Source organism: Neodiprion fabricii, chromosome 2, assembly GCF_021155785.1.
Source record: "Neodiprion fabricii isolate iyNeoFabr1 chromosome 2, iyNeoFabr1.1, whole genome shotgun sequence".
In the NCBI taxonomy this organism is placed as follows: domain Eukaryota; kingdom Metazoa; phylum Arthropoda; class Insecta; order Hymenoptera; family Diprionidae; genus Neodiprion; species Neodiprion fabricii.
This window is the reverse complement of record NC_060240.1, coordinates 3,651,199-3,669,567: the sequence shown is the minus strand read 5'-3', so window position 1 is coordinate 3,669,567 and position 18,369 is coordinate 3,651,199. Positions and strand designations below refer to the sequence as shown.

The 18,369-nt window shown below is 34.7% G+C and overlaps 1 protein-coding gene across 2 annotated transcripts in view; it reads right to left on the bottom strand.

Annotated features, from left to right (window-relative positions):
* The window catches only part of LOC124176272 (peroxidasin homolog pxn-2), a 37,776-nt gene that overhangs the window by 6,624 nt on the left and 12,783 nt on the right, over window positions 1-18,369 (bottom strand). For both annotated transcript variants that reach the window (XM_046557331.1, XM_046557332.1), the window contains 3 exons: window positions 13,317-13,396; window positions 11,488-11,575; window positions 8,992-9,164 (listed from right to left, as the gene is read on the bottom strand). In XM_046557331.1, the coding sequence (XP_046413287.1) occupies window positions 8,992-9,164; window positions 11,488-11,575; window positions 13,317-13,396 (341 nt within the window). The remainder of the gene's footprint in view (window positions 1-8,991; window positions 9,165-11,487; window positions 11,576-13,316; window positions 13,397-18,369) is intronic.

The window sequence follows — 18,369 nt, the reverse complement described above, 5'->3', positions numbered from 1 at the left end:
CCGTGCACTATGATAATTGGGCTCGTTAAAAGGATCAGATAAAACAATTAAGAACCAAACATCGCGCAGTGTTTTGATACAGCGTTTCAAACTCGTTGAGTAATAGTCACGGGTTTGGCTGGCCTGCAGTTAAAATGAAAGTTTGGAACATCTTTCGCACGAATTATAATCACCACCACGGCATTGCTTTTGCTCTTGCCAAAGTTACGCAATAAGTATCGGTTTTCAAATCCTGGCAGTAGCAGCAGCAGTAGCGGCAGTAAAATTAACAGTAGCAGGCTGTGACTATCTCATTATCGCTAAAAAGTGTTTCGTAAAAACTATGTACCAGACTAATATAGTGTGAAACAGAATTGCTCAATACGCGTCCTCGCAATAAATACCAGAAAAAGAGGTGGAAAAAGAAACCGAAAAACGAAGCGAAATAAAGAAATATCCGAGGTATCATAAAAATGGTCAGACAGCTTGGCACATGCAAGATTCGTATATTACATCCTTGTCATTCATATTCAAAATTATTATATAAACATATACCTCGGTTCTGTTTAAAAATCTTGCGAAATCATCAAGTGATAAGAATTAAGAAGCAACGCAGAGGGAAAGAGAGAGAGAGAGAGAGAGAGAGAGAGAGAGAGAGAGAGAGAAAGAGAGAAAGAATATATAAGAAATAAAAGTGTGGAAAAGAAGAAAAAACGATCAAAATTAAAAAAAAAAAGAAGAAAAAAAGAAACGAAACAACTTGTTACGAAATATTTTATGAACATTCCTTGGACGTTATATATAACGCCTCGCGCGAAACTTGATTATTGAAAAAAATACGAAAAAATAAGGCCTCACGTCCCATTTGCACAGATTTTCAGGAGGCACGTGACGAGAACTTTATAACAGCCGGTTAATTATAAATTATAAATTACAAAGTGAGAGGTAAAATTATGCAAAACACATCCGAGGCGACGGCAATTGCAACTCTGTAAGAGGTCCTAATGGCAAGCCGTGGAATGAAGATGAGTTTAAGTTGCGAAACAAGTGGACGTAAAACAACAACAACAACAACAACAACGTTTCTAATTATCATTCTCAAGCTAGCAGTAGTATTTATTTCACACCGAGTTGTGTGGTAATGAATTTAATTCGGAAACAACGCCGCTATATAGAGTGGTGTAAAATAAAAACGTTCCCTTTTTTTCCCCCGAATCGAATTAAACCGCTATCGATCAATGCCACGTGCCAAAGTGAACGTGTGGAAATTTTCGTCTCTTTCAATCGAACCCTACACATTAACGTTAGAATAATTTAGAACTCCAGGTTAAGGCTACACCGACATTACACGGTCTTTATAATGTATCATGTACTAGGAATTTCAATCTCCTGTACTTTCCTAAATTCGTATTATACACGTATAAGAATTCTATTGTAAATCTATACTAATACCATTGAATGACGCTGCTGTTATATAGTTGCTTCAGTGAAAGTTTACATAAATTCGATTAGAGAACGTGTATAGCGCGCGGCACGTTTCAACTTGTAATAGGACCTTACGAAAATATTCTGAAAATTTTTCCACTCTCTTCTATTCTCATCATCTGTCGCATTTGTACACATTATACGCTTTGATAACGAGGAAGAAAAGTTAATAAAGATTCATGAGTCGAATCGATGAAATTAATCGTAACCCCCCCCCCCCCAATACGATCTTGCAACAGCGAGTTTGCTGCACCGCGTATATAAAGTAAAAACCATCTATCAAAGGCCTGTTTACTTTACAATATAATTACTCTCCCGCATAATCGTGTTTTCTTTTTTTTTTTTTTGGTATCTTTTGTTTTTGTTTTTTTTTTTTTGCTCATTCTCACCACAATCATTATATTCTTGGACAGTCGGTGTAATAACAATCTTGCCTCGAGTTTCACGGGGTTATTAGGAAATTCTATTCACACGCCGCCCGTGACGCGTGGTGCCGTGTACCGAGCTCATATATCATCGTTACCGAATCTTCCATAATAATCCCTACACGCATCTCTCGATACCTTTTACATCTACACCTGTATAAATGTTACAGGTATACGAATTACGAGAAATATTTAATTTCTTCCGCTAATGGCCGATGCAATTCACTTTCGTCGCCTCATTTTATACATACGTACCTATTATATGCACCATGTATAAAGGTATCTACAATAAGATATCCAATCTTAACAACAATGGGATGCTCAGCGTTTACTTGGAACTTCAAATGATCTTCGTTACTTCGTATAACCCCAAAAACCCCCCGAGTAACAAGTTTCAACCAGAATTATCGAGTTTTTATAGTTTTTTCGATTTTACGCCCGCCATATTGAATCCGCCATCTTGGATTTAGAAATCATCCAATTCTGACTTCAGAGTCCTGATCAGCGACTGCGAAAAAAATCCCCGACTGACAAAATTCAGGCCAAAATATTGAGTTTAGAAATGTGGGACTGAAAGGGTTAATTTTTTTCTCCTTGTCGTCCGCATCGGCGACTTTTCGCACCTGTTTTATCCTCCTCGTCTCTTTCAGCCGGCCACATTGAATTAAAAATTGCTAAATTGTAACCGAAACACAGCCGAGGTTTTCACCGATTTTATACAGATCATGGTACACTGGTAAGGTTCAAATTTATATCCCACAGCCCAACGCCTTCAGCATGTTTACGAAAGAATTAATGAAACTCGAAAGTTCTTCACAGTTCTATACGCGCGGCTCTGCATTGCCGATTATTCAACGTTACACCCGGTTGCAGGTGTAACGTACAATTTGTCCATCAATTTTCTTGGTCTTTTTTTCATTTTATACCAAGATTATTGCCTGATTTACGTAATCCACGCGTAATTCTTCATTCGCCAAATTTTAATTCAGTTAATCGGTTCAACAGCTGCGGTATAATATTTGGCAACGACTAAAAATTCGCAACAAATTTCTTCATTGGAAGAGAATTAAAGACATCGGATGAATTGAGATGAGATGCTGAAATTGTATTAGACGTTGAAAATGAAGAAGAAAGAAAGAAAAAAAAAAAAAAAAGATAAAAAGAAAAGAGGTAACGAGAATGAGAGTAGACAAAAGATACCGGTGTGTTCCTGTTTAGCTCGTTGAACCACTCGAGAATGGAGAAAGTTTGCGATCATGATGGTACGCGAGAGAGAAAGAGAGAGAGAGAGGGAGAGAGAGAGAGAGAGAGAGAGAGAGAGAAAAGCACCGGCATGACAGCTCAACGAATATGTATAAAGAATTTCACACATTCTCGCGGTACGAAAAAAAACACTGCACGTAAAATATTAACGATGATCAAGGAAGGAGTGAGAAAAAAAAAATAAGTAAATAAACCACCGGGGTCAAGTGGCATATATTTATTGTATTGCAAACAGTTATTTTCGTCAAAAGAAGTTAATTATTTCTTCTCTTTTTTTTCCTTTTTTTTTTTATAATTATTGGCGAGCCATTAAGCGAAATTAAACGATTCGAGAATTTTCTGCTGTAAGAATAGAAATGAGTGTGTGTGTTTTTTTCCCCTCATCTCGATATTCGCAAAAACTGTTTGCGGAATGACATATATATATATAACATTGTACAATTTCGTCTGAAAAACTCGTATCAACGGATCTGTAGCATAATTTTTTTTTTTTTTTTGAAAACTGATATCCAAAAATCGAACAATTGTTTTGAAATTTTTCAACAGTTAACAAATTCTCTGCGACGAAGTAAATATAGGTAATATTAGTTTCATATTTTAGAGCAGGTTTGAAAAAAAATTAACGTTTTTTTTTTTTTACTGCTCTAAGATAAGAATGAAAAAAGTAAAGGATCGTTCTGTAAAAAAAAAAGGAAAAAAAAAAAGAAAAGAAAATGTTGCAATTTGTGTATATAATAAATAATTGATCGAAAAATTCGTGAGAAATTGTTACTACCATTAAATTACAGTACAGCTTGTGAAAACCGTGCGGACGAAGTTTTAATTGGAGTAACTGTGTATGTATGTATGTATGTATGTAATGTAAATACGTAGTTACACTTAGGTATAAATGCAGCCTGCATACACAATTCCCGGAAGTATTTTGAGGATCTTTACTTTCAGTGCAACACTAATTGTAAGAAAGGTGCAGTGTGCGCATGTGATACAATGTAATCTGTACAAAGCTCTTCGACAACGACCCACTTTCCACAAATTTTATACCCACATACATGCACAGAGGTACTGTACGTGTATCATTAATATAACAACTTTGAAACAAAATGAACATTTGATATTTTCTTATCTCTCTTTCTCTCAATGTCGGGCAAAATTGGAAACGCGGATTGTAAAATTTGTCAGTTGACTTATTTCCTCCTTAAGTTATAGAATGGAATAAAATATTGTCCGAAAATTTTCAAAATAATAGTGCGTTCTACCTTGACGAATTAGGATGAAATATATTATGTAAAATATAATATACTTTCACAATTATATACATATATATTGGTATATATCTGCGATGCTGTTTTTCGTTTTTTTTTTTTTTTCTCTTTTAAATGTTTATTACCAAAAGCTATACCTCACGTAATATTATGTATTAAATAAACGATTCGTTCCGTAATTAGTTGTAAATTTTTTCATTCTTTTTCCCCAATTTCATGTAACACCTGTTTCCTTCATATCTCTATTTTTTATTACCAATTAAAATTCAAATATATAGCGTAAATTTTCTGATATTTATATATATACATACATGGAAGAAAAATATTGAAAAACTCTCTCACGGCGAATTACAAAATCGTTTTTGTTATTGTATCTATGTACATTCAGGTAAGGTTATTATTACACACACCGGTATTTATAACACGTATGCCGGGATAATCTCTTGAAACTTGAAAATCAACCGCGCATGCGCCAGATAATTAAATCTCATTGGTCGGCGAAATCTTCCCGCAGCGATATTCTTGTCCGCGATGCAGGCGGGCCAACCTGCGCAAAATGTGGACGTTTCGAGTTTTCAAAGAGCGTAAGCGTTGAATTCCGACCGATCTTTGAAGAATCAACTTTCCGACCCGATAACAAATGCTTCCCAAACCTTTCCGAGTCACCGCCTCGATTATCCGAGATTCTAACCTCGAAAATTCGTATCAACCACATCGCCGGCAGAAAGAGTTTGACAGCTGAAAATTCGGGTTGGCCAGCCTGCACGAACAGCGGACAAAACTCGCGCATGCGCGGTTCATTTTCAAGTTTCAAGAGATCGTCCCGGTACATACATACACACAACGCATCGCTTCTTGCCTGCATTTTTATGAATGAACGACCTTTCGTCTGCAGGATAAATAATAATTGCACACTGCAGCAGGTGTGCACTTCAAGGTCTGTAATACGTCGTCTTTCTTCTCGAGTATAAGGTTGTTAATAGTATAAAAAAAAAATGGATGTACAAAGTACTGCACAAAGTATAACGTACGCATACATTAAGCCTGTGCGATTAATCAAAATTCACAAAGGTCCAGAAAGGAAGAGGAAGGAGGAAAGCGAGTAAAAAAAGAAAAGAAAAAAAAAAGAAAGAAATCTTTCCCAACCTTAAAAGCGTATCGCGAAAGACATTTCACTTATATTTTGAGGTCAGCACACGCGGACTCGCGAGTCTCGTGACCGCTGTTATTGGCCTGTGTGTATGTACATAATACAGGTACAGGTATGCCGTCGAGGCGAGTCGCTTACTTACTTTCTTTGACGTTCTTACTTTCATACCTACTTTCGTTTCGTATCGCGCGTTCGAAAATAAAATCGATGTCGAACGGGGTATCACGATGCTCTTGCACTGCAACGAACAAGCCTTGCCCGTCATCCTTCGATATATATACTATATATGTATGTATGATAATTAATTTATAAACATTGTTGTAACGATCGATTTATTTTCTCATCTCTGTCGTTTTTTTTTTTTTTTTTTACAAACATCTAATATTTTCGTCGATGATTATACGCGATATGATTCTCGTGAAGAACGATTTTCGTTTTACTTTATTTCATCAAACGATAATTCTTCACAATCGGCACGGATTCAAAACGATGGATATTTGGTTTTTTGTTTTTTTTTTAATTTTTTTGTTTTCGTCGCCAAGAATTTTGTACAAAGGCGATTTTAGGGAAAGCATCGAGTATCGGGGACAAATTGATGTACACGGTGGTGTTTTAAGATCTTTGAAATTAGGCGATAAGCGGCTAGTAGAAACGATTCTATCCGATGAAACGAATGAAACGGCGCGGGGCTGAAGTTCCGAATTGGAAAAGTTTCAGAAGTCCGTAATTCCGAATTATTTACCAGCGAAACTTGAAGTAAAGAAATTTTTGACGTTTCGTCAAAGTTTCATTTCTTCACTTCAAGTTTCACCAACGAAAAATTCGGAATTAGGCGCTTGAAGCTTTTCAAATTTTAAATTTCAACCGCGTCTCAAGAAAAAAAAAAAATTAAAAAAAGAACAAGGAAGATATAAGTAAAAATAAATACATATAAATAATATCGTAACGGATGAAGAAGAAGAAGAAGAAGAAGAAATCGGAATTGGAATAGTCTAATTGGCATTGCTAAATTGCATAATCACCTGATGCCTAAGAAATCCGTGTTATTTATGTAGCATAATAATTGAATTTGTGTGTGAATATATTTTGTACCAACGCCGAATTTCAAATGTCTCCGATGAACCGTAAAGGGTGAAAATCACTTTTACTTCGACTGCATGAATATAATTGTATTATTTTATATACCTTTTATGTATTTGTAAGACGTTGTATTGTTTTTCGTCGCTGTCTCGTTGTGTTAAAGATATTATTTTACCGATCTACTTTTACCAACTCGGGATCACTGCACCAATGCACGCGTTTCAAATAAAGCAACAAAGAAAAGTCTTTTGTATATTCGATAAGAAAGAAACGATCAATAACTATTCGTCTATCGATTTCTAAACACAGCGTCGAAGCTTCGCCTCAACTAAAATCTATTGAAAGTATGAAGATAAAAAAAGTAAATAAATAAAAATTATTTTTTTACACCCACAAGATGATAAGTTGAGATATTGATGCTTAACCTCATTCTAATCAGAATATTATTTATTAAAAATACAATGTACAACTTTATTTTCATCATTTTGGGATTGTCGAATTTATTCAATTTAATACAACATTGAAATCGATGGTGATGAGAAAAAATAACTAGCAATACTGAATTGACTATGAAAGAAGAAGGAAAACCAACTTCAGTAAATTATATATGGATAATAATAAAAATGTTTTTTTTTAATACTCATCCGAATAAAACGAACCATCGTAAAATGAAACCGAACGAATCTACTAGTTTTTTAACAATTTTGAAACGATTTGAAACAAAGCATCGATGTGAAAGTTTTTTTTTTCTCAAATTCCAGTACTATTTGACGGTAAACTTTGAAATTTTTATGATATATTTCACGAACTATGATGAAAATTTGAATCCTCGAAAAAATGATTTTAGAGAGGTTCATATTTTTTATTTTTTTTTGTAAATACTATTTTTCTTTCAAAGAAATCGCATCTTCGTTGTACACAACAAACAAAGCATTTTTTTCTCATTTATTCCTAAAAGCAAAGTTTGCACGATTATGAATCACATCTTTTTGTTTTTTTAAATGAAATTGTTTGCGATCTAGAAACATTGGAATTTTTCCGACTCCGAAACGTCGAAATTAATTCATAAATTAAAAATTTTACGAACCATGTCGAAATAAAAAAATCACATTCAAATTATTTCCGTATTAAATACAAAAGAACAGAAAATACATCAGACAAATTTATTCGTCAATTGTAAATATTATATGGAATGACCCATATATTTCATACATTTATACCCTGCAACGGCAATTCATTCACTCTCTATTTTCCCGAGTAGTATTATCGGCATTCAGGCGATGCGCCGATTTGAACGTCCGCTTGTATTTTATACACACAGGCACACATACATATATATATATATATATACATATGTAAAATATAAAAGCCCGCACGCACATCCTAATCGAAAATAATCGAAGAAGTGTGTGGACAGAGGTTATAAAATAATGTTATTCTTAGCCGGTGCGCGTACCTGGCTATCCGCCTTGTGCAATTCACATACATACCGAAATGCGCGCTTAGGCATTGGCTCTGTAATATAAATTCCTGCGACGATTTACGATTAGGCATTATAAGGTAGGATGCACGCACGCGCTTGTATTTTCACTTTCCCTTCTTGACCCACTGCTCGCATGCCTGCCCCATTATATCGCACTCGACATTCGTTTCCAATTGTAAGATATGCACGAACTATGATTAGCATTTCCGATCGAACCGGCATCCACTTAATTCGTTTCTTTTTTCCCGCGTTATTTCAAATCAAACATCCTACTTCCGGCTTCTCTTAATGTTATTCCTCATCTGTCGCAACGATTATACATATTATCAGAATTGTTTCAATCAATCGATCGATCAATTGTCAGGTTGACGATATTTCAGAAGATAGATTTACAAATCGCTATCATAGAGGTAATTTCTTAATCGTTGATTCAAAAGATTCAAAATGGCGGATCAAATATGGCCGACGAAAATATCAAACTCGATCGAATCGGGGAAAAAAAATCTGTCCAGGGGTTTTCGGGGTCGCTGATTGCGAATCTGTGATCAGATTTTGCAAATTCGGGATGGCGAGACCGATCTGTGACCCCGAAAATCACTGCGTAAGAGTTTATTGACCGTATTCGATGAAGTTTGAAATTATCCTCCGCCATATGCGATCCGCCATTTTGAATATTTCAAATCTGATTTCAGATTCGTCATCAACGACCCCAAAATACACAGAATACTATCTTATTCCAACAATTGATTCGGCACAATAATGTCTGACCCTAATTAGGGTTAAAATAAAGAGTGTTACAGACTCGTGGCTTGACTTCAACTTCCGGTAGCAAATGGAGAAAAGAAAAGGAAAGGAGAGACTCACCATCGGCATAGGCAGGTCCGATGAGTCTGAGCATAGGCGACCCTCTCGCACCCCAAGCGGGATGCCGAACGTTATTGCAAGCTCCCGATGGCGCTCGATACATGCTTGGTGGGCAAGGTCTTTCCGGCCGAACTCGACACGGCGATCCATCGGGTCCGATTCTGTCCTCGAGCCTGACGATAAGAAAGAAAATGATGAAAAACAATTTCACGAACAATTGTTTACAAGAAAAAAAAAAGAAGAACACAAAACGAAATAAAATTAATAAAATAAACGATCTGTGACTCGTTACTATATTATAATTAATACGTGTAGCACAGGGAGTTATCGGTCTGCTTTTTTTTTTCTTTTTTTGCTCAATTAATTTTATTTCTTCAAATTTTTCGTTTCGAATGAAAAGTACGAGGAAATGAAATCGAAATTCACAGCTCAAGTGCAACGCTGTAGTTCAGGTATAATATTAATGTATAACATTGTATTGTATAATAACAAAGCTTGCAATGTGTGTTGTATGGATAGATTTTTCATTGAAAAGAATCGTTGAAGGGAGAAAACGATGACGATAGTATTTCTAATTCGTCTGCTATCCAGGTGCGTTCTATAAGCAACAACAACAACAACAACAACACCAACAAGAGAGCTGATGTTATAATTATTCGTACCAACTACGGTAAAGAAAAATTTTACACCGCACATGCGACAAGACAAAGACTCGCGACGTTGTACGTACGTACGTACGTACCTATCTATAATGAATTTTTAATACAAAACAAGCCATTAAGTACATAAATTTACACGTGATATTGTTGAAATTTACTGAAAAACTCGACTTTCACAGATCATAAAACCTCCTGATATTACAAAGTGTCATGATAATTGCAGAAAGAAGAAAATAAATAATTAAAATAATCAACACACGCGCATAATAACATGTTAATATTGTATATATCCTCGATATCGCCTCATTCCTTCTTTACACTTCTGTTGTAACAATACAATATAACAATAATAATAATTATCATTATTATTTTTATCACTATATATTTTTTCTTTCCACCGCCTCCTTCTCTTTCATTTTTGTTGTAGTGTTGTTGTTTTTTTTTTTTTTTTATTTTTACGCCACGGAAAGGAAAGATTTATATAGGCATGTACACATATGCATGTGTTCACAGGCCTAAGTGTAAGTATATATACATATATATATATGTAGGTATATGTATGAATTGTAGTAGAGCGGTTTTCTTTTTTCACCTCGTTTTTATAGTATAATAATAATAATAATAATAATAATGTACCATTACCGGTCTCTAGCCATTCTCGTCGTTATCATCACAATATATACATGTATAGGTATATATGCACAAATATAGTCTATCCTATGTATATATATATATATATATATATATATATGTGTGTATTAGATTGTCACGTTCATTGCCGATGAAATCGAATAGCTAGAAACGATTAACAATTAACGACGCTACCGTTGTACACAATATTATTTCAATTATTACTATTATTATACATACACACACACACACACATGTATATATATTATCCTATTAAGCGAATAACCGAGCATTTTCATTTAAGTCAATTCTTGACTTTCCATTCATTTGACCTCCGACACCGAGAATCTCTACGCATATATTGCTGAAGATAAGATAGAGAAATCATTCAACATTTTCATTATTTAACCCGTCGGCACTTGACGTACAATATAGGTATAATATTATTGACGTTGTATGCTCGTTCATGTTTATCAAAATGATGAATATATACACGCTGAACTGTGCGCAGGTGATGGAAAATATTTTTTTCTCTTATTATATTATAAATATATATATATTTTTTTTTTTTTTTCATAGCGAGCAAAACAAAATTTTGTTTTCGATTTCGACACATATATCATATAATTATGTATATCGTACATATATATACGGAAAAATTGATTCTCTTTCAATTTTTTCCCATATAAATATTATACATATTGTACATTACAAATATGTACCAGAGTCAGTGCGCATGCGCCAGAATTCGAGAGCGGCTGTTCGTCACGGTGACCAACTGTCTATAACCTGAAAATTAATTTGACAACTTATCGATGGGGGTAAATTGTTCTATTCGCGACTGTCAAAATAATTTTGAGGTTAGAGACAGTTGGTCAGCCTGTCAAACAGCCGCTCTCGAATTCTGGCGCATGCGCATTCAATTTTATGGGTATACATGTACGTGTGTAATGTTTATTCTGCTGTTTAGAATTCCAGTACAGACTACGTAGATAAAAACGAGAGAAACGAGAGGAAGAAGAAGAAAAAAAAAAAAAAACAAGTCGCCATAACACGAAAAACCGCGAATATAAATATATACATATATATACATATTCTAGAAAGTTCTCTCCATAATTACAGGGTAGTAAAAAAATGCGGATTTAGGCATAATCTAGATGAACGTGTATCCAAGGCAAGTACGAGATTTTCAAGTTTATCAACTCACCAAGTACGGGATTGGTAGGCATGTTTTTCAGCTTCCAGCGCTGCGACAGCCCTCGCCTGTAGATCGATGTCAATATTCGCGACGTATTCTGAAATTTGCGATATAAAAATTTATAAACACATAATACACGTGTTACATTATACAAACAAGAATAAATCCGGAGAGTTATAAAATTAATATTTATAAATTTGTCGTCTATCGACTTAAAATTTTCATTCTACGTTGTGCAAGAAAGAAAAAAAAAAACATGTAAAACAATATTTAAAGAAAAATTTTCGTTTCGGGTCAACAATATTAACGAGACGTAAAACTCGTTATGTGTAATATAACGAGTATAATATAATGATGCACGTTTTTGGTGTAAGAAAATGTGAACATGCATATATATATATATACATATACGTATATACGATTACGTTATAACCGGTACAAAAGTTAAACAATAGGATCCTTACGCTAATTTCCATCATCCAAGTACGTATTAGTTTTTATCATATATATCTGTACAAGTTATGACCTCTCGTGGGATTCGTCCCACACTATTATGCATGTTTCTGTGCACAGTAGTCGCAATGGGAACATTCGCCTGAATTTTTCTAATTTCTTTCTTTTTCTTTTTTTTGCTTCTCATCTCATCAGCTCGTTTATACGTCTATGTATGTCATACAAACCACGCAATATGCGATAAAAATTTGATCAATGCCATTCCCAGAATATATATATATATATAGAACGTGAGAATTGTAACATATTACATATTATTGTGTGTATTTGTATACGGAAACCTTGTGTACACGTTAGAGAATAAATGATTTTTAACAACGGCGATATCGAATGATTAAAATTATTTAAGCGATAGAAGATCTTTTGATATATTGAAAAATAAAATTTGAGAATGAAAAAAAAAACCAAAGAAAGAACAAAAGAACATTTTTCTTGCACGCATATTTAATTTATTTCAATTGCAATTACTATTTGACTCTTGTTCATTTATTTTGCGTCAAATACGAGACGGAATTTCTTCTTAGATTATGCATGTATCTTTTTTTTTTTTTTGCTTCTTCTCTCGTGTATTATAATATCATCCCGACTGTTCGTGATTTAAACGATATAAACCAGTTTTCTCATTATACACACGTAATAATATATTTTTACCGATTTGGGAATTTTATTATTCTAGTCTAGTACGATTTCTGAGATTATTATTAATATATGTATCACCACTATTATCATTATCATTATTATTATTATTACTGTTGTTATTATTGTTATTATTATTATTATTATTATTAATGAAAAGATGAAAACAGGTACGACATACAAAAATAACGTCGCGTCCTACTTAGACTTTCATTATTACTACAGGTATAAATAAATTTTTATATAAATATTGCACCGAAGTTGTGAGTCATTGAAAAAGTGCAGAAAAGAAAGATGTAAAAAAACACACACACACACACACATACACACGTGACGGTAAAAAACGATTTTACATATTCGGAAAGTCATGATAAATATATAACCTATTTTAATAACGCATAAAAATAATGTAATAGATTTTAATTCACGCAAAAGCTGACAAAAATTTCGATATAACGACCAAATCATATATATATATATATATATATATATATAAAGGCAGCGATTATTATGAGATTGCGTATTTATAGAAATTTTGAATCGACAAAGAATAGGCGAAAAAAAAAAAATTGAAATTCCATTATTTGTCATCTATATCTGTGATATATATATAATAAAATCGTTTACGTTTACGGCACAATCGACGAAATAAATATTATTAACAGTTTATTTATCGTTGGTAAACTTACCGGAAACATTGTATTGAACGACAGCCGGTGAAACAGCAGCAGCGATGTAGAATAGCGCAGAAATGAGGCCGGCTATCGCCCTGTAATCAAAAACAATGAAAAAAAATTAAACATATACACGAGCGAATGGTAACGAGCGGAGTGAATAATCGAATGAATAAATATAAGTGCAAATGTCTGGAAATCGAGAGACGTGTTATTATTTACCGTAAGATGCAAATCGCGTATAAAATGTGTACAAAAATTAATATACGTGCGAAAATTTTGGCCACATTAATTATCATCGTCGGGTTTATTCCGATCGACCTATTATAAACAAACACCGCTACGTATTTGGCGCGATTGTTGTATACGGCTGTATAAAAAACGAAATAAAAATCGTAAAAAAAAAAAAGAAAAAAAAAAAATTCATCCGTGCTTATACAGGTAATTATAATTGGCATAGCGGATTTAAATCGCGTTGATGGGAGCGTTGACACGCTTTCGAACTGATTACCGATCATCCCGAGATCCTTGCGCTAGAATTTGACTAGTCAAAAAAACTTTCATCGATGATCCGAATCGACTCGTCCGCTGTAGGCCTAGCCTCCAGTATTTATAATTATTCAACTAATATAAATATAATCTTATCCTTGTTCTTCCCACGGAACTTAAAGCTGTCGAGCAGTAGTCGAAATATACGTAAATTAAGTCGGTGGGGAGTGAAATCGAAATTCTTTTCCAATTACTGTATGAAAAAAAAAAAAACCTATATTTTTTTTGATTTTAAAAATTCGATTCGATGATATTGTTCGGAATGACGGTAAAAAGAATGTTTTCCAAGTTTGAACTCCTGATATTAATATTTCGAGACGTCTCATCGCGATTTTCCATTTCCCATTTAAATAAGATCGGATAAAATTTTTTCCAAAGTTTGGAATTTTATAACTCGTCAACGCGTTAGGATAACGATAAGACCAGGAAGTATTTTTCAGGGAATTGAACGCTCTACAAAAACGGTCTCTTATCATTTTGTGATAAATCTACTCTTTCAAAAGTTATTCAAGCTCAAAGATCAACAAAGGGACTTAAATAACTTTTGAAATAGCAGATTTATCATAAAATAATAAGAGATCTTTTTTGTAGAGCGTTTAATTCCCTAAAAAAATACCTCCTGGTCTTATCGTTACACTGACGCGTTGACGAATTATAAAATTCCAAAGTTTGAGAGAAAAAAAAAAAAATTCCCAGGTTATTTAAACGGGGAAATAGAAGATCTCGATTAGATACCTCTAAATATCAATATGAAGAGCTCAAACTTGTACGGCATTATTTTGTCGTAATTTCGAACAATATTTTCGACACAAATTTTGAAAAACAAATCGTCAGATTTTTTTAATACAGTCTACCGTCAAAGTACGATCCTCATTTTGGGTATATATTTTAATACGTTTTAATTTTCTAACGTCATCTCCTCCAAATTGAAAGCAACTATTCCGCAGCTTGTATTAGTATGAGGTTATTCGATCGTTAGCGCGAAGGTGATAAATACAAGCCGCGTCGTCTAACTGGTTGAAAATCGAAAGTAGACGTGTAGGTATGTGGGTAGGTGAACATACTTGGAACTCTGCACATAAGGTACAAGTTAGAACGGACAAATCCGGACGTTGGTATGTACTTGAGGTTGGGACGGAAAAAAAACGCTGAAACGAATACGCGATGAAACGTATACACATTTGAGTTTGAAAAAGCGTGCAAACTGAAACCAATCGATAAGTGTATTATAGTTATGAATTGAAAAGGAAAAAAAACGTTTCGGTTATTTCAAAGAGGAATTAAACAAAAAAATAACAATATAAAACATTAAATTTTACCAACATAATATCGTAATAATACGCGTCTCCTTGTACAATTGTTTAAAAATCAGGTAAATCCTATATAGTTGTGTTAAATATTATTTAAGATTCTGATGAAGAATAACGCGTTTTTGTAGCTACAATTAAATCGCGCCTTCGTTTTCTGTAAATTATTGTACATACGACTCTGCACGTTGGATTTTACTTTCATCGTCTCTGTAACCGTAATCGATAAGCTGAAGAAAAAAAAACGAAACAAAACGATTCTCAGACGAGATTTGCCAAGAGAAATTGATTTGAGAGGGAAAAACTGCAGCAATTTTACGGTGTTAGAAAGAAAATACAAAGCTAGGTTTCAAGTTCGTAGTGAGAAAAAAGAAAATAACAATATCCAATTCGAGCTTCGAACTGCAATTCAGATCCGTGATTAATGATTTGAAACCTTCGATTACGGTATTGCACGAAAATATGAAGATTTTTTTATTTTTAAACACTATGATGCATCCACAATTACAAATTTTGGAAATCTGAACTTGGATTCCTTATCGGTGACCCAAAAAATCTTCGTTTCCGCCACATTGTATCGCCATTTTCGATTCCGCAATTTCACTTCGGATTCGTGATCAGCCAACCAACAAACCGACGCGTACCAATTTTCATCTAAATCCAAATGTTTTTAGTTTTTTTTCCAGCTTATTGAACACATCAAATATAAATTTTGCAAATCTGACCTTAGATTCGTGATTAGCGACTCGAAAAACCTCACGATACAAATTTTCATTCGAATCCATTTATTCATTCCCAAAATATCATCATTTTTATTTGTTTTTTTTTTTTTGAATTTTATTATTTGAATAATTGAAGAAATACCGAACCGATCAACGCCAAAATCGAATCAGATCTAAGTTTGGAAAATCCGCATGGACTGAGACCAAAATCATTGAAATCCGGTAACTGGTTCTCGAAATATCGTCGGTCAAAAAAATTGATCACATACGCACATACACACACACAGCCGTCCATCTTAAAATGATTGAAGATGATTCTCGAAACTTCGGAACACGGAGATTTATGGAAAACTCCACTTTTCACTTTCGAAATGATTACAACAACTTTTCTTTTTGTTTCTGAAAACAGAGAAACGGTAAGTCGAAGAGAGAAAAAAAAAAACATTTCATAGAATATCTGTAACAAACATGATTTTATCGGTAAAATTTATCAAAAACAAGTTGCTTTTCATTTCGAAATACTCGCGTTGTTTTCAAAAAATAATTTTCCCGCCGTCGGGTGTTTGTCAACTAATCGACTCAACCTTGTCGTGAGAGGTCGAGTCCCAACTTTCAAACCTATCGCAGGTTCGATCGCCTTTTTCCTTCACCGTCAAATTACCCACCCAACGTCATTCTGCTGCGCCTATCACCTTTTTGTCATCAATACGCCGTTTATCCCAAATAATAAACAACTCGCCCGACGATCTCTCCCAAGCATCTAACGATCGGTGCGAGAAGAGCGAGAGGCGCCGGCGGTCTATCTCCTCTACTTCCTGCTCCGATCCGTTCATGGAATGATCACAGCCGCAGCCGAAGCCGCGGGCGATTTGAAACAAGAGACAAGACAAGACAAGTCCATGGTCCCGGGCCCGGAGGCAAGACACTCGAGTCACGTACGGACTATTTCGCTCCGAGTCCATTTGAAGAAGGAACAACGCCAAGGTGTCTCTGTGTCTGTCTGTGAATTATATACCTTTCATTTCACGTTGTTATATTCACGGTTAAAAACCGGTAGCCGTTCTCCGCGCAAAATTAATGTGTGCTTGCGTATATATGTATAACGAGTATATATATATATATATATACACACACGCACTTCGTGCAACGACACCTGAAGACTACGTACTTGTAGACCAGGTAAGTCCAATGCCAAGGTGCAACACCGATACATACGTATGTTCCTAGCTGTAGGTATGTATAAACACTTGGGGACAATGAATCTGAGACAGGTAATTTTTTACACTAGACAGTTACGTTGGCAACACGGAGAAACCTACAGCGCCACAGTCGGTTGAGCGCGAAACAAACTCAATCTCAATAAACGTAACATAACCCATGACCGTCGAATCTAACCTCAGAATACGTGTCGATCTAACAAGTCATTATCCCCGCGGTATTCTAAGGTTAGATTCGACGGTCGTGGGTTACGTTACGTTTATTGAGATTGAGTTAGTTTCGCGCTCGGCCGACCGTGGCGCTGTAGGTTTCTCCGTGTTGCCAACGTAACTGTCTAGTGTAAAAAATTAAGCGTCTCAGATTCATTGTCCCCAAGTGTACGTACATACATGACATGTGGATCGTCGTCACTCTCTTTCGTTTCGCCTCCGGGACACTGATCAACAAACAGGAACTTGGTAATGAATCCAAGGTGTCGCGCGCATTGTCGATGGAGATGCATTTTCGTACGTATATTGTGTGGGTGGGTTTTAGAAAGAAGTTAATTTACAATTTTCCACCGTGGCAGCACCTAAAATGTTTGTTGTTCAGGTTAAAAGAAAGATTCTGCGATTAGACGATAGTTCTATAACGTTACGTGAGATAAGATCGCGCTCGTTTGATTTTTCGCTTTTATTATTACGTTTGTTGTTTTTGAATTTGTGAAAAAACACGTTGCGACGTTTCGATTGTTATTTCTTTCCCGACTTGTTCGCATTCGACCCAAAGATCACGATCCGTAACGCGACGATACAGCACAACCGGCAATCTTATTCTCCTAAATAAAAATTTCATATTGAATTACAACCGTTTTATGAGATTGAATTAATAACGAAAAAGTCGTCGGATACGCTTCTCGAACATCGACCGGAGACTTGACATTACAAGCTTGGGTCTTCTTTGTGACGTAAATTGATATCGTGATTGACGTAAGTGATAAAAAAAATTTCATTCGCGATACTTCGTAAATTGCAAAAATAAAAATTGTATCAAAATGAAAAATTAACTGAGCGCGATCTTCAACGTAACGTAGAACGCTCATCTTTCGAAAGAACCTTTCTTTTAACCTGAACAAACTTTTTAGGGAGTACTGTGTTGGAAAATCGCTAATTATTTTTTTTCAAACACCCTGACTAAGAATTACATATAATCCATCCTGTATGTGTATCCATGTAATGGATTCTTTTTAATACCACTTCGATATCTTCTTCGTTCAAGAACGTAGGTTTCAAG